Source organism: Symphodus melops (assembly GCF_947650265.1).
Source record: "Symphodus melops genome assembly, chromosome: 1".
NCBI classification, from domain to species: Eukaryota; Metazoa; Chordata; class Actinopteri; order Labriformes; family Labridae; genus Symphodus; species Symphodus melops.
The window spans coordinates 30,071,517-30,095,718 of NC_136691.1; the positions used below are offsets into that span (position 1 = coordinate 30,071,517).

The 24,202-nt window shown below is 45.7% G+C and overlaps 2 protein-coding genes across 4 annotated transcripts in view; both read right to left on the reverse strand.

Annotated features, from left to right (window-relative positions):
- Positions 1-7,915, reverse strand: part of tet3 (tet methylcytosine dioxygenase 3) — a 38,533-nt gene extending 30,618 nt beyond the window's left edge. Inside the window, exons 1-2 of one of the 2 annotated variants that reach the window (XM_079363557.1) lie at positions 7,526-7,915; positions 619-678 (exon numbers count right to left, since the gene is read on the reverse strand). In XM_079363557.1, coding sequence (XP_079219683.1) covers positions 619-678; positions 7,526-7,900 — 435 coding nt within the window. In that variant the 5' untranslated portion in view covers positions 7,901-7,915. Of the gene's footprint in view, positions 1-618; positions 679-1,359; positions 1,633-7,525 lie in introns of those variants that run through there. The other variant, XM_079363556.1, reaches the window with a different exon arrangement.
- Positions 7,916-12,181: 4,266 nt separating this feature from the next.
- Positions 12,182-19,260, reverse strand: ap3m2 (adaptor related protein complex 3 subunit mu 2). 2 transcript variants are annotated; one of them, XM_079364145.1, is made up of 9 exons: positions 18,902-19,207; positions 18,030-18,314; positions 17,766-17,937; positions 16,554-16,691; positions 16,344-16,429; positions 15,422-15,555; positions 15,130-15,337; positions 14,891-15,035; positions 12,182-13,993 (listed from the first exon to the last, which is right to left on the reverse strand). In XM_079364145.1, exons 2-9 carry the CDS (start codon positions 18,300-18,302, stop codon positions 13,893-13,895), a joined length of 1,257 nt encoding a protein of 418 aa, XP_079220271.1. In that variant the 5' UTR covers positions 18,303-18,314; positions 18,902-19,207; the 3' UTR covers positions 12,182-13,892. The 2 variants fall into 2 exon arrangements, with proteins under 2 accessions (XP_079220271.1, XP_079220272.1); XM_079364146.1 differs by lacking the exons at positions 12,182-13,993; positions 14,891-15,035; positions 15,130-15,337; positions 15,422-15,555 and adding an exon at positions 15,677-16,020 and having other exon boundaries at positions 16,289-16,429; positions 18,902-19,260.
- Between the last annotated feature and the right edge of the window lie 4,942 nt (positions 19,261-24,202).

Consider the following 24,202-nt stretch of genomic DNA (forward strand, 5'->3'; position numbering starts at 1 on the left):
CTAACTTTTACTCCCTTTACCTCATTTGACTTCAGAACCTGGGAGAAGAAGGACGGCCCCCATCTGGCTCCTGAGCCAGTGCGTACGGGTTCCTCCTCCTTCCTCCTCCTCCTCCTCCTCCTCCTCCCTCCGCCTCTCCTTGATCCCTTGTATCTGCACATGCTTGGCTCTGGCACCAATCAGCGGGCAGCGTGGGACGCTTTAAAAAGAGGACGCCGCCACCTCACCACTGAGGCGCACAGCGCAGACAAAACCCAGCGATGTTAAAATAATCAGCTTTTGCGGCGGCTCGTCGGATGTTTCCATGCGTGTTGTACACCTTTATGACCCCTCAACCCCCCCGCGTGCGATGATAGCTACAGAATGAACCGGCGCTCCACTTCTCCAAAGTGAGAGAGTCAAATTACATCCCAGCGACGGCGTGACGAGCCGCTTCTGCTGTGACAGACGTCAAACCGCACTTACAGAAAGGAAGGTATCAACATGTGCACGTGTGTTTGAAGAGTCGGCTCCAGAGTTACACCATGTCACTGATGAACCCACAGCTGCAACATGGACACACACACACACACACACACACACACACACACACACATATACCCCCATGCCCTCTCTTACCTCAGCTGCCAGTTCACTGTCTCCCAAGCAGCCTCGCTTGTTGTCTTCAAAATATTCCACCTTTAGGGCCGTCCAACAGAAGAAGAGAAGGGGGGAGCAGGAGGGAGACGGAGGAGAGAGAGATGGGAGGGGGAGAGAATAACAATCAATAGAATAATGCGACAACGGCACGCTCACAAACACTTGTCATTAAGGACAGTGGGACGAGCTGCTCCGACAGCCTCCTCATCTTTCCTGTCATCAGCACAAAAACATTTTCATTTATGTTTTTCTCTAAAGGCAGACGAGAAACACAAATCCCTTCTCTTTTGATTTGTGTTCTTCTCACAGCGAGCCGGCACTTCCCTCTGCTGCCGGGACAGAGAAGGAGAGATGCAGCGAGATATCACAGAATTATGTAATGTCTGTAACCCCGGTGCATCCTAACAAACACACGCAGCCGAGAAGTGTGCACAACACAGCTTTAAATTAGACAAAGAAATAAAACATGATAATCTGCTGCTGAGATGAAGATGGAAGAGGCTGATCTGTAACAGCATCTCCTGCTTTGGCACGGCATGTCCGCCTTGTCTCCACGCACCGCTCTGCTGTCTCTCTCTTAAATGCTGTGTTTTGTCTCGAGCTGTTCCCCAGTCCCGCCAACACCATCTCCACCTCTCACCCCCCCCCACCCTCTCCCCTCCTCCCCAACCCACCCACCACCTATCAATTCTAAAATAGTCTGGAGTGATGAATATTTACCCTCCAAGCCTCTGGGCTGCCTCGGTTTGTATTCCTTCGTCCACTGGCCAAATCCCCATCAGAAGATTCGTACCTCCCTCTCGTCTTCACCTCTATCCCTCTATTCCTTTCTTCTCTCTCTCTCTCTCTCTCTCTACCTCTCCCCTCTTCTTCTTTCTCGGTCTCTCTCTCTCGTCTGTGTTCCAGCAGCCCATTCAGGAAGCCATCTTGTGTTTTTAATCTGGTTTTACATGAGCCCTCGTACACACGCTCTCTCTCTCTCTCTCTCTCTCGCTCGTTTGTGCTCTTGCTCTAACCCCCCTCCTCTCTCTCCTGCTCGTATGCCGATAGATTTACCGCACACACGCTCTTACGCACACACACACTCACACACACGAAAGGGATTTTTTTGTCTCTGTGATCGCTATCACTCCTTCCACACACTCGCTCAGGGTTTTTTTTTCTTCTTCTCCTTCTGCACACATGATGTGAGACCCCCCCCCCCCCTCCCTCCCCACAGCCCCTCCCCCCTCTCGCTCTTTAAACATACACACTCATGAACAAATGTACACACACGCTCACACACACACACACACACACAGCTTGCCGGAGAGACGTCACGCTACAGATAGCACACAAAGGCAGTCCGTCCACCAATCAGACGCCGGGCTGGGCTCTGCTGCTAGGGTGAAATTGAAGGAGAGCAAGCGAGGGCGGTGTGTGCACGAGAGAGAGAGAGAGAGAGAGAGAGAGAGAGAGAGAGAGAGAGAGAGAGAGAGAGATAGTAAAAAAAAGAGGTTAAAATAAAAGTGTGTGTGTGTGTGTGTGTGCAGCCCCATAAAAGAGGCTGACATAAAGAGACTGGAGTGAAGGTGGACGGGAGGTGTGTGTGTGTGTGTGTGTGTGTGTGTGTGTGTGTGTGTGTGTGACGGGAGGGGGGGATGGGTCCTCTCTATGCCTGTCAATTATCTCCTCCAGCTCGCCTTCCCTAAACAATGCCTCTGGTATGTGGTATCGCTGAGCACCATCTGTGTCAGGGCTGCCTGCAATAACTGGACTGGACTGCACTGCGCGTGCACACACACACACACACACACACTCACATTCACACAAAGACCCTCAAAAGCTGCTCTGCAACCCCCCAGACTGTCAGGCGAAATGCTCGATTACACAGCAGAGCCCGAAACGCTGACTCAAAGCAAGTGAAGGCTGATGAGCGCGCTGCTGTGATAGCGTGTGATTATATAAGCTTCAAACACACAACAGGAAAAGTGTCACGTTGACGTTTAAAGTCGGAGTCATCTGTAAACCACACCGACGCTGCCGCTCTCTGTACACACTGTGTGCGCAGGCTGGACATACCGGGCATACCGCTCATAATGTTTACACTCTGAGAGCCAAAGATCATCTGCAGCTCGCAGACACCTGTGCACACTCCAGCCAGAGCGCCGAACGTAACCACGAAAGCAGAGAGGAAGTCGATTTGTTCAAATCAGCAGCCGTGCACCGCTGTCGAGACGTGCTTCTCTTTTCCAACCAGGCGCTCTCTGGTGAACTTTTTAAGGCCTGCGAGAAAAGCGACGCGTCCAGACGAGCGCTCCGTTAGGATGTGAAAAAAAACACCCACTACAAAGATGTGCGAGAGTGAAAGGGGGGTTTGCTGAATTAGTAGCCGCTGCTGGATGAGACAAAGTCAGCGAAAGTTCAGGCAGCCGCGGCGAAGACGCAGCGGATTCAGGCGAGAAGGGACAGACAGCGAGAGGCATCCGGAGACACAGAGACAGACGCAGCGAGAATCGAAAGAAGGGAGAGGGAGCTGTGGCGTGGTGAGGCGAGGCAGCCACACAGTGACACAGCATTTGTAGAGTTGGTCTGACGCTCTCATATGGCCTGGGAAATCCCCTCTGCTGACGTCACACCGGCCACGTGTGTGTCTGCGTGTGTGAGTGTTTGTGTGTGAGGGGAGCCGTGTTTCTAGTAAGCTGGACAATGTGTGCTCGGCATCGCTGCGGATAAGAACAGGTGACCTTTTAACTGTTGCCCAGCTCCAAGCTGCGGTCCCAGGAAAACGCCGCTAGCGTTGAAAATGAAGCGAGAGTACACCGGTTACCATAGCGATAGGAGCACACCTCAGATGAGAACGGGTCGAGTCAGGACTCGAAACCGATCGTGGGTCTTAAGACGACGCGTGAATCAAGAGAGGAGGAGAAATGATCCATGTTTCAGCTCACTCCACCCGACCGCTCTCAGAAACATCCAACGTCAAATCACCCCCCCCCATCAAATCACCCCCCCACTTCAGATTTCAATCACTTACAGAGCATTAACACAAACACACAAATCCTATTTTCTCCTACACAGCGTCCTAATCCTTCATTCAAGCAGCAGACGAATGTCGGCTCTGACGCTGCACGCTGACTTGGAGGACATGCTGGGACAGGAAGTTAGTTTGATGGAGGACGGGAAGTTAGTTTGCCATTAAAGGAAGCCGTTTCATTTACAGTATAAACAGTGTTCCTCCTTCTTCTGGTGACTGCTCTCATGTTAACACTGATCGTGTTTACAGTGTTTGTGCACGTGAACATCATATCACCATTTTCAGTAACGCTTTTTTAGAAACCTGATTTTTCTACCTGGAGACGCTTTGTGGCACGTGCACGCTTTACCCCTGACTGCTGCTGACTACATGCGAGGGCGGCTGTGGCTCAGTGGTCGTGTCGGGGGTTTCATGTCCGAGGGGTCCTTGAGCGAGACACGAGACCCGGACTGCACTTCATCAGGAGACGAGTAAAGACGTGTGCAGCCGATGTCTCCTGAGACGCTCCCGCTGCTTCATATAAACGTGCACGCACGGGATTGGCTAATAGCGATGTGCAGGAGTGACCTGCCGTGTTAAATCACTTTGAATCGTCAGGAGACAAGAAAAGAAAGCTCGAGGCCTTTTATTAAGCCGTACCAGCAAAACATCACATCACAATGCTGACCTATTGAAGTCGGTGGTAAACAGGCGACAAGACACCGCCAGCCTGACTGTGGAGCGAGTCAGGCCACGTTGGACACGTTGAATCCGCATTAGTATGGATGTTTTACAACAACAGACTCTGTGATCATGGTACAGCAGGGAGCTGCACAGCAGTTGTCAGGAGGAGACAGAGGATGTGGTTGCCAGGCAATAAAGAACTCAGCTGCTACATCCATGCAGAGGTCAGAGGGCGGGGATGAAGGGATGCGGGGGAGGGATAATGATCGATAGAAAGGCTTGGCTAAGAGATGAATATGAAGAAAAGCTACACCCACTGCACACTTCCTTTCACTCACTTTACTTCAGTCCACATCGCTCACGTTCAGAGATCTTTGACTGCAGAGACAGACGACCTGCACTGTCCTTCATTTTACTGCTCTGTGTGCCTTTGAATTTCCCACAAATAAAGTTTTTTTGAATTTGAATTAGTTTATTCCAATTCGACAATTCATTCAGCAGACAAACACCAGAGAGTAAGAACGACACAAATAAAGATCTAGAGACGAGCAAACCAACAGTCTGATCGGACACACAGGTGCTGACAGGAAAAAACAATCAAAACTCAGACGACAGTTTTCGTCCGACTCCGCTCAGATGTCAAATTGTTTGTTTTTTTTCCTCACAACCACAAATACTCAGCCTGAGCTGGGAGTACTGGGAAGGTAAGACGAATCTGGGGAACACACAGAATTCATCTCTTTTCCCCTCTAAACCAGCTGACGCTCAAACATCAGCGTTTGGTTTTTTTAATGGTTTGACAAACCTTGATTTGCATTCGTCAGATTTTCTTACAAGCTGACATATTTTACACACAGTAAAGTTTACAGAGTCTCGTTTCCTGCTGTTGAGTCCACTGAGCGTCCTCTCACACACGCTGCCCTGAACCTCGGCCTTTACTCTCCCTGTAGTCAACATAAAACCCAGCACACCAGAAGGAGAAGATTCTGACGGTTGAAGGAAACATTTAAATGCGGAGGCCATAAACTTCTATGATCCCACAACAAGAGGCTCTTTGAAAACGACAGTGGCTATATTTAGAAAACCTCTTGAAACAGGCCGGTTTCCCTCCCTGCTGAGGAAGTCATACGACAAAGACGCTCAAACTTCTATTGATGTCCAGAGTTTGGAGAAAAATGAACGTTTCCCACAGGATGACGCGATACCACGACATTGGAGTCTGTGGCGGGGGGGCGAGGCGTCGACATCCTTTTTTTTTTTACCAGGGTCTAATCTTATCTTAGCTTTGTGTTTTTAACTGTAAATTAATTAATCTGTTCAATTCATCCACGAACACGCACAGACACAAACACCAGGAGGACGCGCTCTGAAGAGTTCCAGCAGGCAGCCCAACGTTAGCATGAGAAGCTTTAGTTTAAAATGAAGGCAAGGCGCCTCAATCGGTGCATGTGGGCGAGCGATGTACGGACGTCTCTCTCTCTCTCTTGCTTCGTCGGAAACATCCTCGGGTATCATCGACATGTTGGAAACACTGTGAAGGTTTCACTCAAGCATCTGGGAATGATTGGTCACGTGTTCTTGTTTGACCTCGTCGACACCGTCCCTCTCCTGAAAATATCTAGAAGCTCTCGGGAGGACCTGAAACCTGAAACCTGAAATCCTCCTGATCTTGTTGTTCATACACGCGGCTCACAGCGGGGGGGAGTTATACGACGCTATCATGAGATTATGAACGACAGAGAAGAACATTCTGGAGAACAGGATTCAGCACTTTCATTGACAGAGATGCGTGGTGCAGCGATCTCAGGGAATAACTGCTCACTCAGTTGTTGCGGGGCGTTCGAGGACCCGTGTCCACCTGGCGTTTTTCTCTTTGGTTTTCTGTGCTGCATGTCTGTTCTATCTCTTTGGACGGCTCCGGCTACTTTTTACCGCATGTTTTTTTTTTTTTTTTTTAAAGACAGATTTAAAAAGCTTCTCCTCAAAGCTGCAGCCTGATGTTGATTCATCAGAGCCTTGGTTATATCCAGCAGTGATTTATTTCAAACACCAGAAGAGCTCAATGACAGTGTTAAAGAATAATGAGAATATGAATCTATATTTTAAAGTGTTTTTGTAATATTTAGTGTTTTTAACGAGGGTTTCAGGACCGTGTGGTTTCTCCTGCTCCTCTGACTGTTTACTGCATCTTCCTCCTTTCACCTCCTGCTTGACTTCACGGCCCTTCCCCCGTTAAGATGCTGATCCACGTACGAAAACTCAACCCCCGCTACCCCCCCGCTAAAGCAGAAGTGCACACTTTAAAAAAAGATCCAGTCTTTCTCTCTCTTACACACACACACACACACACAAAGACAAAATGGCACGAGGTTAACCCCCCACCTTCTTAGCAGCCTCAGAGGTCAGAGGACAAAGCCCAGGCAACTGCAGGAATTCTCCACCGCTGCTGCTGCTGCTGTTTGGGAGCGCTCACAGCGTTGAAGCATTACAAACACACACACACACACACACACTTTTAAACAACAGTCTGTTCAAACCCAACTAGCACATCCTTACATTAAGGCGAGCGTGAGCGGGTTTGCTGGTGGGTGAAGATGAAGTGTTTGTGGGGACTCGCTCGCTCCCTGCAGCTTCAGCGTAATGAGTCTGTCGCTGTTTAAAAACCTTTCGGACAGCAGGTCAGAACATGGGAGGGAGGTCATTCACGCCTCCCCAGGTAAACGAACGCACCGAGAGCGCTCTCGCCTCATTCACTGATAAAGTTGCTTACCGAGGACCCGTGTGAGTCTGGACACCTTTGAATAGATTCTCACCTGCCTGTTAAACATCACACACTTCCTACTCGTGGTAAAATACAGAGAGGCACCTGTTAGACGGGGATTCAAACCAGGAACCGTCTCACTGTCAGGAAACATCGCTAACCGCTACACCGCCGTGCAGCCTCCCAAAGAGGAGCGAGGTGTCAGAAGGATCTAACTCAGACGTTTCCTCTGCATATATGACAGGTAGAAAGAGCCTGAGGAGAAACACGCCAAGGCTTGACTTCACAGGAGCGTTCGTCTGACTGGACGTGATGAAGTCTTTTGTGATGAAGGTGTCTTTAGCATTACTTCTAAAACAGGCTCTGTAAACCCTCTGTAACTTCCATTAACCTTCAGTATAAATCTTTCATCTGTAACTCATCAAAATAAAGAAACGTGTCCGTACCTCGCTCGCCTCCCACTCCATCTGTCTCTTCTTCAGCTGTTCACATTTGCGCAGCTTGCAGATCTGTTTGCCGATCTTGCGGTTCAGACAGTTTGCACAGGTCCCGCAGTTCTGTTTGCGGAGGCAGGGCGTGCAGGAACCACACTTCTTCCTTCTTTTCTTCTGGGCGTCCAGAGACGAGTCCAAGGAGGCGTCAACAGGGGACATCGAGAAGAGTCCCGCTTGCTGGTGTTCGGTCTCGATATATTTGCTCAGCGGGGACGTGGTCTCGAAGGATTTCCTCGGCAAGAGGAAGGGCTGGTCCTCCTCTGAGTCCAATGAGAATTCATACAAGTCCTCTGGTGGCGGGTCAGGCCCTGCCCTTGGCCGCGGCATGTTGACTGTCCTTTCTGAATAAAGGAGACTGTAAAGCACGCACCAACACAGTTATGTTTACAAGGAAGAACTTAAAGTCTATGTTCCTTGAATTTCTGTCTGCGCTGAGCTACAAGTTATTCTGAGGTCTTCTATTTGTAATCATCAAACCAGCTGTGGAGAGCTTCAATATCTGTAACTCTGGGGGCTGGAGAAGACTTTCATTCTGTCCTCCAGTCTGAGCCCTCCGAGGACAAGGCAATCGCTGGATCGTATCGTTCACCCAGGCGGCCCTGGAGGATCTGGGAAGTAAAGTCCAGCATCTTTCCCAGCTACCCTGATGGATGGTTGGCGGTCCACCTGAGTCTGGGAAGTAATGCTGCCTCCTCTGAAGTCATGGCCGCGTCTCCCCGGGCTGTGCACAGTCTGGATGTTTGCAGAGACAAAAACAGAGAAGACAAAAGATCTCTTACACTCAACGTCAGCGATCGATGCTCGTAAGAAATGTGTCATTGTGAGTTTGAAGGGAATGCTCCTTTATGACAGCTAGCTTTATAATCGTTATTCTCACTGTGTAGTGGACTGTGTGTTAAACATTACTTAAGTATCGCAAGTGGATTGGCGTATCTTGTATCAGAATCCAGTGGGACAGCCCCTGACTGCTGTCTGGACTGTCTGGTTTCCAAACCCAGCTGTCAGAGCTGTGAATCCAGTTGGCTCAGAGCCAAACACGCCTTCGTGAGCACTTTGAGAAGATGCCGTGTTTTAAAAGCAGATCCGACATGTGCAGGGGGCTGGCGAGACCCTGAATGAAAGTGTGTATGTGTGTGTGTGTGTGTGGGGGGGGGTTCCCATTGTCCTGTGGTCACACGCTCCAGTCCCCCGTCAGTGCAAAGAAAACCTCATAACGCTGCTGCTGCTGGACGCTCAGCCTGCACTCATGTTTGTGTACCGACTTCAATTTATGAAAAAATATGCAGCGTACTTAATAAAATTAAATTCATTTATAAAGAAATCTAAACAGAGCTTTGAATGCTGGGAAAATCAGCCCTCAATGTGGCAGAACTACAATTAGTGTCGACATCATTTTCTTTTGTTGGTTGTTGAAATGGTAAATAAATATTTCGCACATAATTTTCATATGACAGAACCAGGAAAGTAGTGCACTCTCTTCTTTTTTAACCAGTTAAGTCCCAGTGGTCGCCAGGTGCTAGAATCCCACTACTGCACCATAACTTCATGTGTTTTGCTCAACTTGAAGGAACAAACTTCTACAGCTGACTGTAAAGGTATGGCCCCAGGTGAGAGAAGAAGAGGGGCCCTAAATGTAAGAAATAAATACAAGACTAACTCGAGACAGTAGAGTTGGGGGCAGCTAGCACGCGCTCTGTCACCTCCGCACGTGGTTGTATCAACACTGAAGTCGCGCTCTTTGGTTTGGCGCGCGCTCCCCCTTTTTGCTCCTGTTTTATCACTGTTACTGTAAGGCCCACGTGCGCGCTGACAGGTAACTACAAACCCCCCCTGCAGGGTCCCGAGCCAGCCCACAAGCAATCAGATACACAATAAGAGATGCACGTGGAGATAAGCGTCATTATCTCCAGCGGAATAAACTCATTAGAGGTGTGAGTGAGGACGATGGGATAATTGCTTTGGGTGACAGAAACAGCACCTTAAAACCCGCGCGAGAACACATTTGCATCCACGCGACAGTTTCAGATTCTGCTGCAATGATTGATAATGCTATTCTAAAGAATGTATTTAAATAAAAGCACAAAAAGAAGTCATTTGCATATTGCAAATTAAAGTTTCATTAATGCAGGCACAATAAAGTAAAAGACTGCACGAGAAAAACATGCATTAAAACATACCAACTTCTTTAAAGTCCTCGAGATCCGTCTGCACGTTCAGCCTCTCCAGACGTCGGCAACATGAAAAAGTGACTCGATAGCAAAATCAAAAATGACCTAAAGCTGGAGATAGAAATAAAGAAAAATAGATCTTCAAAAGTTTTCTACGTAAATGCACTAAAGTGTAGAGAGTTTGGAAAAAGTTGAAACCTCTGATGACATAACTGAGTCACATCTGCTGTGCGCTCGATGGTGCAGGAGGAGAGAGAGAGAGAGAGAGGTTGTGTGTTTGGGAAGGGTTAAAGTCATCAGTAAATTATGGAGTGGAGTCCTGCAGCTGGACCTAAAAAAAAGGGGGGGAGTGGTGACGTCACAAACGGGATGGCAGGGGTTAAAAGTGGCCCCTGTGTTTGTCTCCTAAAAGGCCCTTCACTTGGTTTCCTGTGACTCTCTTTGTGTGCAGAGATAAGCGTGTGGTCTGTGAGACGGTTTAACATTAACGTCACCTGTTTGTTTTTAATCATTCTCTTGATATTAACCAGAAATCTCTCAGATCGGAGGAACTGCATGCAAAGTGAATTCAGTCAGGATTTTGACGCCTCCATGTACGGAAACAGCTTAAATAAAACATAAATAATCAAACTGCATTATTATTTACTCGTGTCAGACGAGGAGGCGTACATAGTGTTACGATAGTCTCCTCCTTGAATGAATTTAGCGTGTGGTCAGTGCACTCCTCAAAGCGGGCTGTCCTGGGTTTAAATCCCACCTGAACCTCCTTTCTGTCATATCACTCTCTCTCAGTCTCCCTGATTTCTGACTCTATCCACCGTCCTGTCTCCAAATAAAGACACACGGAGAAAAGTTTGGATTTTGCATCAAGACGTGATGTCCTCAAAGTGTCCTCAAACTGATGGAAGAAAGCTGTACGTCTCAGACTGCCGAGTGAGGAGACGAGACAGTGCAAAGAATGATTAGAGAGGTTTTGAAATCTTAGAAGAAAGAAGATTATTATATTATTATTATAATTAAAGAAGTTATGATGAGCAACACAAAATCCTGCAGTTCCTCAAGTGTCCACTCGAGGCTGGCTGCTGAAGAACCAGATTAAATTCACCCCTACAGTTTGTGAATTTATGTTTCCAACTCTAAGAAAACTTTGCATCACTGCTTCTCAGACTGATGAGATCTTTATTGCTTCATATATTCAGCCTCTTGTTAAGAAGTTTAGCTTACAGCTTCTTTTATTTCAATAAACCAGACGTGTTGCTGCTCCTTTACTTCTCTCCTGCTTGTGTTCATGTTTCCATTTGAGAAGTGCTGGACGCCTCAGTCTTCACTTTGAGACTAAGTCATGAATCATGTTATTATTGATCTGTTCCTTAAAGCAGGTCTGCTGCTCCTGCAGGAGGATCTGGGTCTGTAGTCCCTTTAAAACATTCAAATATCAGACTGAACGTGTTAAAGGAAGACGTCCTGCTCTGTGACTCACGATATGGAGACTGTGTTTGTGTTGTTCAGTGAGCTGCTGCTCCTCGTGGCCCGGACACTCGTGTAAAATAAACTGAGCAGCTGAGGGGCTTTTTGCTCGATGTGCATTTACTGTGACGCTTTGATTTCCTTTAGTCTGCGAAGAGATCTGTCCGTTATTCAGGACAGGCATCAACATGATGCAGACTTTTAGTCCATTTTAAATGAAACTCGTGCACAGCAAGGCTCGAAGACACCATGACATAGTACATGCACAACATAAAGAATATTTACATGTGCACACAAATGATACACATCAACACATAAAACATGTTTGTTTGATGTAGCACAGACGAGCATCATGCTGTCTTTCTTAGACTGATTTATGTGTCCTGCTGCTTTTTCTCCATATTAATGACCGACAAACGTTTGAAACACTAAAATCATTTGTTCCAAACGTGCAGCTCCTCCAGGCAGAGAGTAAGAGGGAGTGAGCCTTTAAATTGGGAGGGAGTTTTGTTTAGAGTTTTATGGTATGTGTCACCATGACTCCACACTTAAAGCATTTCTTAAAGGTCACATGATGCTATATCATCCTCTCCATGTTCCTCTAATGTCTCTGTCTACAAACCCCCCCAATGATGAGAAAAGTCCATCCTCTCCGTCTTCTGCCTGCTCCACTTTTCAGAAAATGTGTGCTCAAACAGGCCGTTTGGAGATGTTCCCTTCATGACATCACAAAGGGCAGTAGTCCCTCCCCCAGGTGGGTGACACTCCCACAGCTAGGTGTTTGTTCTGCCCTCTGAGTCTGCCTTCTCACCGTAAACAATAGGACATGGAGCCAGAAAGCAGCGAGTACACCCGAGCCCTTCCAGAGAGGGGGCGTGGTCAGACACAGCTTATTTACATATTTAAAGCTACAGACACAGAAACAGCCTGTTCTGAGCAGGGCTGAAATAGAGTCAAACACGGGTCTTAGTACTCAGTTTTAAGACATGTAACCTTTATTTTCTTTACACCATTATAAGACTCCATTGGAGGCTGATAAACAAACAAAATGCAAACCTTCAGCGTTTCCTGTGAGGTGCTCAGCCGCAACATCGTGTCCTTTAAATACGAGATGTTCAACACATACCAGAACGCACATCGTAGTTTCTCTCGCTGCAAAGATTGTAACGCAGACATGAACTGTATTGAGCGTCTGGATGACCCGGTGAACAGGAGTGAAAAAAAACAAACAAAGAAAATCAGTTGCTTACGATGAGAGAAGGAACGGACGAGGAACTTGCTCGTCAGGTTTGGTCATGAACTGATAAAAGTAAAAAGCTTCTGTGAAGTTAAAAGGAAGCACACAGAAACATTTTACACAACACTTAACGCTCTCTGACACTTTTGTTGAATAAATATGAATATATCAGCCAATCGTGGACCTGAACATCCTGCACACATCTTCATATTAACAAACAGATCAAACAGCTTCAGCCACTTTCAATCAGTCCAATGGAAATGTTGTTAAACCTCATTCAATGATTGATGACGTGTTAGTAGCAGCTGATGTCAAAGTGCATCATCGAGGACGGCTCACGTGTCACACTCTCGTACGTCAGTGTGCTGACTCCAGTGCTGCAGACAACTTCATCAAGTAACACACAAAAACAAGAACACACAACATGTCAAAGCTTTAAAGCAGAGGTTCCCAAGGTGGGGGTCAAGGCCCAGTGAGCCATGGGGGGGAGGGGGGGGTCCCCGAGTCGCTTCCAAAGAAAGTTAATTCAAATTGTATATTTTACCCGTTATTTAAAAAAAAAAGAAAAAAAAGTACAACATATCATTAAAGACGGAATGAGGGACTTTTTGATCCAGTAGATGTCGCCTTTGAGCTCCAGCATGAAACCAAAAGGAGGAGCCGGCTGTCCCGTCCATGTAAACACAGCTCTGACAACAACACAGCCAGCAGGACTCACACACACATTAACACAGGACACACTGATGGAGTTCTGAGATATCAAGTGTCATACATTCGTTCTTTAAGTGAGATTTATGTGTTGAAATGATTAAAATATACAAACATGTCGGAGGTCGGGGGAGGGGGTACCTGATGCTTTTATTTTGGGGGTCATGAGCTGAAACGTTTGGGAACCATTGCTTTAAAAAAAAAAAAAAAGGAGCAGTATAGTAAGTGGTTAAGTGTGAAATCAGGAACGTCAATGGAAAAACATCTTTGAAATTCTGTCAGTCTGTGCGACTCAACGCTACCGTAATCGATTATTGGAGAAATATTTGATGACAGTCGGAGTCTGCTCTTGGTAAGATGGGAACTTTGACGGCTGAACTTGGAGGAGGCTGAATCGACACAAACTGACAGAACTTGAGGTGGGACGGCGTGACGTCAGGGGGGAAAATGATCAAAGACAAAACGCTGATTGAGTTGGATCAGGATGTGTGGGGTCTGGTCTGGAGATGGGGTCTGGCCTGGAGATGGGGTCTGGCCTGGAGATGGGGTCTGGCCTGGAGATGGGGTCCAGAGATCCATCTGTGAGACGTGTGCATGTTCTGTTCTTAACTTCCACAGGGAGCCTTCATTATGTTCAGTTGATCTTGAAATGCATAAACACAGGGAATGTACCAACTCCAAGTCCCCCACCCCCCTCCCATCAGCCCTCAGTCTCATGGTGGGCACTGAGCGCCGGCCTTTATGTCCGCACCTGGAACTTTCCGGCCTTGGTCATGTACTTGATGCCTTTGAAAGGTTTGTACTTCTCACCGTACATGTCGAGCCGGTTGACTTTCAGCCCTGTTGGAGGACAAGAAGATGAATCAAAACGCGACATAAGAACAATGCACATACAACAACGTATGAAGCTCCGTGAAGACACGCCGCTTCAGGTCACCTGGTCGAGCGTCGAACAAGCTGCTTCGTCTCTGAATATTCTGCACGTGCACCGAGTGTGACAACATCAACATTGACCTTTCACAAACTTTACTAATCATAAGAAAGGACGACTTATTCTTGGTGTCATGAAGAGCGTTTTCACATCCGGCCCGCACCGCACCGCGCCCTCTGATCACTGCGTCTGTGATGTGTTGGTCAGCTCAGCCTTTGGACGCTTTCGCTCCCCTAAACCTTCCTTCCTTCGTTTTGCCAGAGGACGCTCGCTTGTTGCAGCCGCCGCCATGTTTGTTTTGCTGATAGGTCAGTGAGCTGAGGCCACGCCTGCACAGGTCGCTGTCAGGAAGCGTGGTACGGCGTGTGCATGTCACAGGACTCGGTGTGTTGAGGGATGTCTGTATAATTTACACCTTCAGATTATCATTAAAGCCCATCAGGTCAGTTATTGTTTCACTCTCCAAAGTAAATGTTGTTGAAGAAGCGTTTTATTAATCACTCAGCTCAGGAGGCGTATTTGTTGCATTGGCACCATCTAGTGGCCGATGTGTGACCGTGCGCTCAGATCAGTCAGTCAGGTGATCGTCAGCTGAGCGGCGTGTGGGAAGACGGCCGCTCTCACATGTTCAGCGTTGACTTAGGATGATTCCTTCTTTTTAAAGGATGTGAATGGATTCAGATCAAACAGGGATCGATGTGATTTGAACGTACAGCGAGAGTAACGAGTGACGGCAGACAAACGACTCAACCATGAAAAACTACCTCGGACAGAAACAGCTGTATGTGGTGATAATGTGTGTGTACCTGAGATGGCCATCTGTTGGATCTTGAGCTGGATGTTGATGGTGGGGTTCTCGTCGGGTTTGGACGCTCCAGCCTGCAGGCTCATCGTTCCTTTCAGACTGGGAAGCTTCTGTGGGTTGATCTTTCCGACATCCCATGACAACATCTGGCAAAAAAAACAAAAAACAAACCCACCTCATCAGGAGGGCGATGAGAGATTATCTGTACCTGGTGATGGTGAAGGTCTGACACATGCATACCTTAGTAACCGGGTCAAAGGTGTAGGTTCCCTGCGAGGGGTTGAGGTTGGCGTTGAGGACACCCCGCGGCAGCTGGCTGCTGACCAGCACCGACTCCACTGCCTTACCCATGGTCTGTTTGGGTCCCAGGGTGAGGTCGAAGCGTCCCTGAGAGCTCCCCTCCCGGAAGGTGATGTTGTGTTTGACGTAGACTGGGATCGCTACCAGGCTGAAGAAGGAGGAACAGTGGTATGAGCCAACAATGACACAGCGCTTCAGATGATGTCATTTCCTGTCCTAAAGACACACTGACTTCTGAGAGCTGACGTGGTAGGAGAGCAGCCGGAAGTTTCCGTCAGGAGGGATGAAGGAGAGGATCCGCTCAGCTTCCCAGCGCTTGAACCGAACACACGGGTGAAAGCTGACATCATCCAGCAGCCGAGGATTCTGGGAAAGGGGAAGATACACTTTATGAAAGCAGCACAATCAGGATGCTGCACACAGAGAGCCGGGCTCAGGAAGTGAACTGGATCTCTCCAGCTGTCAGACACATTTCCACACCTGGACTTGAACCAGCAACCCTTCACATCCCGAGCCAAGTCCCTGCACACTGAGCCACAGAGGCCACGGTGAAGGTTTGGAGATAAATGGAAACGTTTGAAACACTGATAATGATGAAACAGCTTTTCTGGTATTTGAGCGAGAGAGACTTAAAGGACATGAAACATGTGAAGGAATACATACGTGAAACATGTGAAGGAATACATACGTGAAACATGTGAAGGAATACATACAAAGAGCTGAAACATGTGAAGGAATACATACGTGAAACATGTGAAGGAATACATACAAAGAGCTGAAACATGTGAAGGAATACATACGTGAAACATGTGAAGGAATACATACAAAGAGCTGAAACATGTGAAGGAATACATATGTGAAACATGTGAAGGAATACATACAAAGAGCTGAAACATGTGAAGGAATACATATGTGAAACATGTGAAGGAATACATACGTGAAACATGTGAAGGAATACATACGTGAAACATGTGAAGGAATACATACAAAGAGCTGAAACATGTGAAGGAATACATACGTGAAACATGTGAAGGAATACATATGTGAAACATGTGAAGGAATACATACAAAGAGCTGAAACATGTGAAGGAATACATACGTGAAACATGTGAAGGAATACATACATAGAGCTGAAACATGTGAAGGAAACTCACCATGAATGAGAGCGTGAGGTCGGGCATGCCGGTCAGTTTGACACAGGCGTCGATGACTCCCTGGATTTCTGCGGTGATGGTGGAGCCTGGCGAGGACGGTGAGTCCATGTGAACGACACAGACAGCAGAAACATTTTAGATTCAGAGCAAGACGAGGAACAGAAACAGGAAACGTGGATGCAGACATGCTGATGGGGGGGGGGGGCTGACCTGATTTATCGATGATGGCGTCGATCTCCTCCACCACGTCAAAGTAAGCTTCGTTGTTGGTGTATTTGACCCCGGTGCGTCGCCATGGCACCACTGACAGCTGGCCTGTGGGGAGCTGTTCACCCACGTTAGTGCTGCCTGGAAGACGGACAGAAACAAGACGCACGATTACACGAGAGGTGGAATCTGAACACCGTGAAGTTAAGAAGGAGTGGACTGATAAATCTGCATTTTGCTTCCTGTGAGGAGCACGAAACTTTAATGAGACAGTTGTCCCCGTCTAATGTGGAAACACAAAACATCATGATGAAACAAAGAGCAGAATTACACACCAAAACAGAACATACACCAGTGTCTACGCCTCGCCCTCACACCTTTAAAGAACTAGTGTCACATTTCACACTGAACACATCATCCTTTGATTTGAAATGTTTTGTGGATTTAATGCCTTTTTTCCTCATTTTGGAATTACACGTCTCTGTTTTGGACAGATTGGACATTTAGTGAGTGGACCTTTTCAGTTTCTAATTAAGTACCCCTACTCGAGATATTATCCAGAGAGTGCATATGTGCAAAGAGGCTATCTGCTTCTCTGTCGCTCCCCGGTGGTGGAATAAACAACCAAACTCCATTCAAACTGCACGGTCCCTTTGCACCTTTAAGAAAAAGGTAAAGACCCAGCTTCTGATGAATGCCTACAACCTTCATCATGCTCTGACGATGATGATGACAATGAGGACGACGGTGACAATATTCAGAATGGTGTTGATGGTGATTTAAAAAAAAAAAAAAAAAAAAAACTCAGGTCACTTCCTGTCAGCACCTCTGATCACTTCCTGTGTGTCTGACCGGGCTTAAAGCAGTTCATTTGCACTTCCTGTCGTGTCTTCCTCTCTAGATCCTTGCTTGTGATGCTCTCACTCTCTGATGTTCGTCTCAATCTGCTTCATGAACGGTGGAGCCACACTGCGTTATCTTTTCTGTCAGCGATTTCAGATCATACAGGAAGCTATTCCAAATAAAAGCAGTGAATTTCTAAAAGGCATTAAAACAGGAAGTTAGCATGTAAACCTCACAGTGATCACTTCAGACTTTAAATCTACATGTGTGCAACGCCTGCGCTGCATCAGAGAGAGAGAACGTGAGGAACCATCTCCATCGACTCGCCGGGTCATCCTCTGTCGGTAACATCGTGAACATGGCGACGCGTACCTGTGATGGTGTTGACCATGGTGCGGAGGATTGTGGGAGGTTTGATGAGCTCCTTGAGGATGTTGGACTCCGTGGCCAGCGGGAAGCCGTTGTCCAGCATCTCTTCCAGTAGTTCATAGACAACTACTACGTTGTCTTTAATGGCCGCCTCTGTACACACTCCAAAATAATCCTGACAACAACAACGACGATAAAGACGGGATTTAACCAGGTTTCAAATCACACAAACGAGTCTTTACAACAACATTATAAACGAGTAGAAACCTGGAATGTGTCGACGACTCTGTGCAGAAACTCGATGACGAACAGCGGCGGCACCTCGCTCTGGATGACCGCGACGAAGTAGATGCGATGCCTGAGCACGCTGATCAGGTAGTGGTGCGGCGTGGGGATCACCGGGGGGACATTCTCCGGCTCCGTCGCACGCTCCTGAGCCTCGAAGAAGTAGTCGCACACAGAGCGGCTGACCACGCTCTTCCAGTGCTTCTCCAGGAAAATGTCCCCCGAGGCATTGACCAGGAACAGGCTGTGGATCATCTTGGCTGGAGGCTGAGAGGTCAAAGGTCAAAACAAAGAATTGCTATTAAAAACAGTAGACATCATAGCATATTGATCATCATAGTGATCCGACGAAAATCGGGTTGCTCTGAGACCTGGTGATGTCACTCTGCCTCTGGACCAATCAGATTGCTCGGTTTGTACGCGCTGTTGTTTTATTAATATGGACATTTGCTGTAAAGTTGTTAAAACAATGTTTTATAGTAACTGTGAACGTGTAGGTGTCTGTACATTCATTTACATTGAGAAAATGTTTTATAGTATATGTTGAATAAATCAGCTGACGGAGAGAAATGTGACACCGGGATATGTTCATTAAATATGCAGAGCTCGGTGTCATGTTGGGACGAGGCTCAGCTCTTTAACATGGACACGTTATAGACTGATGTCTATCATTTAGGACAGAATAAACGGAGACATGTCCGGGAAGGTTTCCGCTGGAGGCCTCGTCTCCATCAGTCCCATGACCGGGGAACAGACCCGTCACCTGGGGCTGCACCGGATGAAAACACGGTTAAAAACGTCTGATAAATCACCGTTCACCGACGTGACACAGTGGTGACCTGAGCTGGACTTACCGGAGACCGTGTCTGGTGTCTTCGTCTCTCCGTTCAGCTCTTTCCGTCCCCGGTGAAAGATTAAACCGTCGTCGTTGCTTCCCCGTTAGGTGGAGCAGATCCTGGTGAAGTAAAGCGCAGAGGAGCTCCGCGAGCCAATCACAGACCGAGGGAGCAGTCTAATCCCGCCCACATGAAAAACTCATTGGTCAAGAACACGGAAGCAAGGGGCTCGTGACTAGGCTGTGATTGGTCCACAGAGAGAGGGGCTTCAGTAAACATCAATAACTCTACCCGTTGATTGGTCTGTAGGATGAAGCTGGTCTGACATTTTGTTTCCAGTATCAGATTTCATCTTGAGTATTTTATTAATATTTATTTATTTCTAACTTTATTGACACATTACGTTGACAATTCATTTCATACAACAGAAAACACGTAAACTACTTGTACAAAGGATTATTCATACATGAATAAATAACGTTACAGACGTCAAAAATACAGTATTAGCAGCACATAAAAAACCTAATAATGTCTTTAAAGTAGGACTGTCAACTAGTCAATCATAATCAATAAAGATCTGAAAAATAAAACACTGTTATTTTTAATTATTTTTTTGGCAGCTGTGGCTCAGTTGGTAGAGCCGTCATCGCTCAATCAGATGTGTCTTTGGGCAAGACTCTTAACCCCAAGATGCTCCCACTGCTTCGTTGGAGGTGTGTGAGTGTGTATGAATGGAAGAGTTAATGCTGAAGAAGCCTCTACCATCAGTGTGTGAATGTGTATGAATGGATGAGTTAATACTGATGGACTCTGCAGCAGCCTCTACCATCAGTGTGTGAATGTGTATGAATGGATGAGTTAATACTGATGGACTCTTTACTCTGCAGCCTCTACCATCAGTGTGTGTGTGTGTAGGTGTGACCTGCAGGGTAAAAGCGCTTTGCGCAGTCAGAAGTACAGGACATGACTTTACCAGCTCAAATCCATTTACCTTTTTTTTCTTCTATCAGGCATAATGTCTTTCTATTATTTTGGACTGCTGTGACCTGAATATGTGCACAGAAATGAACACACACATATTTGTCCATTCTGTCTGCACAAAATCACATCGACTGAATAATAGAATTGCAACATCCTCTAAGTTTATTCTTAAAGGACGCAAAACAACATGTACGTCCAAATAGAATTTAAGAATTTAGAATAGAATAGAATTTAGTTTTACAAATTTGCAAACAAACATCTGCACACTGAAAACTATGAGCTGCCTGTTGTTTGTTGACTTTAATTTCATCCTCACTCAAAAGTATAAACAAACAAAGATCATCTCTCATCTTAAACTCCTCCTTCACCATCACAGCTGGAGATAAAGTTCACCTTCCCTTTGAGAAAAAGTCATCTAAAAAAATAAAGACACATTTGTGAAGACATCTTAACTGAGATTAGGATTGTTATGAGGACACCACAGTCTGCTGATTCAGCCACTGTGCAATCAGAGAGGTCATATCATGTTACAGGTCCTGTATGATACTCTCAGATCTCTGTTCATCATGAGTTTGGCTCTGCTTGAGGTTTCTTCCTCTTGAATGACGTGTTTCCTCTCCACTGTAACTTTGGATAATGTGTGCTTGTGATGGATTTATAATAATAATAATACATTTAATTTGAAGCGCCTTTCAGGTCACTCAAGTACACTGTACATTACATGAAAATACACATTAATAAAGTGAACTAAAAGAAAGAGAAAGAAAAATCAATCAATCAATCAATCAAACAGGAAACAAAACAGGAAGTGGCGAAGTTGAGGGCAGATTATAGTTAGATGGAGTATGCAGTTCTGAACAGGTGGGTTTTGAGTCTGGATTTGAAGAGGGGGAGGGAGTCCAGATTACGGAGGTCAGGTGGGAGAGAGTTCCAGAGCTTGGGAGCAGAGTGACTGAAGGCCCTGCTCCCCATGGTGCTGAGGCGGGCCAAGGGCACAGTGAGGTGGATGGAGGAAGAGGATCTGAGGGAGCGGACTGGAGCGGCGATGAGGAGGAGGTCAGATAGATATGATTTATGTTGGATCCATGACATCCATTCATTCAACCTTTATTTAAACAACAGAGTAGTGTTGTAGTAAAGACCACGCTCACAGAGACAAGACATACCCGAGACCAGAGAGCTCAGAAACCGGGATAGACCAAGACCAAGAGAGGAATGTAAAATAGCCTGTTAGTGGGTCTAGACCGGTCTTGGTTTAAAATCCGGAGTCCGTCCAGCCTGAGAACGAGACAAGACCGGGTCAAAATGCTTTCCAATTCGAGATGAGACCAAGAATTCAAAAAGTGGTCTTGAGACCAAGACTGGTTTGAGAAGTACAACACTAGTCGAGAGATCATTCAGGGGCAACCCTCGTTTTCAACAACATCAGGTCATAGCAGAATCAATTACAAGACAGACATCATCAGAGGACAGATGAAGACAACAAGGCCACTTACATCAACAACCCGGGGGATTTCTAAGAAGCTCAGACAATTAAAAGGAAGAAGCAAATACAGGAGTGTAAGAAAAATAAATACAACACACAGTTACACACACACAGGAGGTTTAAAATCAGGTTTCTAAAATGTACAAACAGTCAAAGTGTGAGAGTGCGGAGCAGAATAAGAAAAAGCTGATTTTCCACAGTCGGACTGGAGGAGCGTTCGTCGGTCTCTGAGGAAGGTGTCGCCCAGCAGAGAGATGAATGAGTGTGACGGTCATTTAACTCTGAGAGCTTTGTAAATAAAGATGTGCCGACGTCACGTCTTTCTGTGAGAGGGGATCAACCAGCTGTGTTGTACAAGTGATGAGAATCACCAGGGTCACCGGCAAAAACACAGAATGCTCGTCGAGATGTTGAAGGGTTTTGGCAAGTGCATGCCTCCATCGCATCAACATTAACAGACTTCAGTGGTAGAGTCGGGTGTCTGTCAACCAGAAGGTCAGGGGTTCGATCCCCAGCTCCTGCAGCCACATGCTGCACTGAGGTCACCCGTCTGTTCCTGTTTCCAGAGGCTCGTTGTCAGCAGCCGCCATAATGGAAATGCTCGTACACAGTTATCATTCACAGCACTTACATCTTCAGAATACTATGACATTTGTTTGTGTGTTTACATAAATATATATATTTGTTCTTTTAAAATTAAGAACACAGGAAAAAAACACAAGAGTGTTGTTGTTGCCAATGCTAGAATAAATGTTGTTCTACTGTGAAAAACTATCATTTAAAGATCACATTGGCTATTCTCCCCTTCTTTTCCACAATGATGACAAGAGTGGACACTGAGTCTTTCTTTTTGTTGAGAGTCTCTGTTCATTTTTACTGCCATGTGGAATTGTTTTCTCTTTGTTTATAGTAAAGAAGGAGAATCAGAAAGATATGAGTAGGCTGTGAGGAGAAACTGCTGCCAGAAACATGAATAAACATAAAAGATAATAAATCAGGTGGACCTTACTTAGCAAGACTAAGGAATTAGACATGAATGGAAATAAATGCAAGAATATATCAGAGAGTGAATGATCAAACATAAACACTGAGCACTTTCAACTCAAGAGAAAGGATTTATGAACAGATTCAACAGCGACATCTAGTGGCCACAGGTGCTCATGAAAACTCCTTAAGTACCTCACAGTGGATTTCTCATGTTGGCCTGCTGTGGGTTCTGTAAAGGCCAGTGAAACTGAATCTCTTAACATGAATCAGGTTTTATCTATTGAGTACAGATGACACCTGTCCGAGCAGCCTCTACCATCAGTGTGTGAATGTGTATGAATGGATGAGTTAATACTGTTGGACTCTGCAGCAGCCTCTACCATCAGTGTGTGAATGTGTATGAATGGATGAGTTAATACTGATGGACTCTGCAGCAGCCTCTACCATCAGTGTGTGAATGTGTATGAATGGATGAGTTAATACTGATGGACTCTTCACTCTGCAGCAGCCTCTACCATCAGTGTGTGTGTGTGTGTGTGTGTGTGTGTGTGTGTGTGTGACCTGCAGTGTATAAGAGCTTTGAGTAGTCAAAAGAGAAAACAAGCTCAAGTTCATTTACTGTTTATATAAACAAGGTCTTACTACTTTTTGTGCACGCCAAGTCATATAAGTGCTGCCAGATCTGAAAGGTGATTTAGAGAAGAGATGTAAGAATATGTTGTCAGCCTACTCTTGTGATTCACTTTGTTTCTTGATAGGCTACTGCTTATGTTCTGATAATGGTGTGTAAGCTATTGAAAAGAGAAAATCCTGCACACTAGCCTAGGTTACTCTTGCTCAGCATCACCATTTTATTTGGATTTTCTTTTTCTTATGAGTTGGTGATGCTGAGAGTAGGCTATGTAGCCGACCTACTGACGTCATGAGATAATTGAATTTAAGACAATGATAAATATACTAAGTTTATTTCTTGATAGGATTTCACAAGAACTGCTGTTACGACCAAATCAGAATTTATTTAAAGTGGACCTTTTCACTCAGATGTAAAGATTTGGTGAACTGTGACCTCTGCTTCAACCATATACACTGTATTAAAAGCTAACGATTTCAGCATAATGTGAATAAAGTTCAGTCATAAAGGAAAGCCTCTTGATTCTGTAGCTGACTTTAGTTAAACATTAAGGGTGTGATATGTAGAACATTTAATTTAAACTGTTTCATATTAAATACTGATATTACTTTTTCTTACATATTTCCATCAGTTATCGAAGTCAGAAAAACTAACGTTTCACGTTTGGTTGTCGCGGTAACCATGACATTACCGTTGTCATGGAAGCACGGGATGTGACGTCAAGGTCCGCTGATGAATCGACAAGAAAGCATAAATAAATAGATCAATGATAATGAGCACAGACTGTAAATGTTGTGATAATTATAGATATATAAAAACATTATATCTATGGTGATAATGACCACACTTTCACCACTTTAGTAAATATTTTATGTCCTCCGGCTGAATTAGTAAATGTTTACTAAATAACGGACTTTTATTTTCAGTTAGGCACATTTCCCTTTTATGAATTATCTCTTGACATTATTTAATAAAGTAAAAGAACGCGTAATCGGACGTGCCTTGGTGTTGTCACCATATACATAATAGAATATTATATTACGTAACATTACAGTGATATTCATTTAATTAATAAGTAATAATTAATCATGTAACAGTGATGCAAAATAAATGTCATATTACATAATGTAATCATGTATATAATGTTACTATATTATGCTCGTTTTAGCGACCGTATATATACATCCATGTCAGCGACAGCCATGACAGTCACGTTTGTCGTTGTCATAGAAAC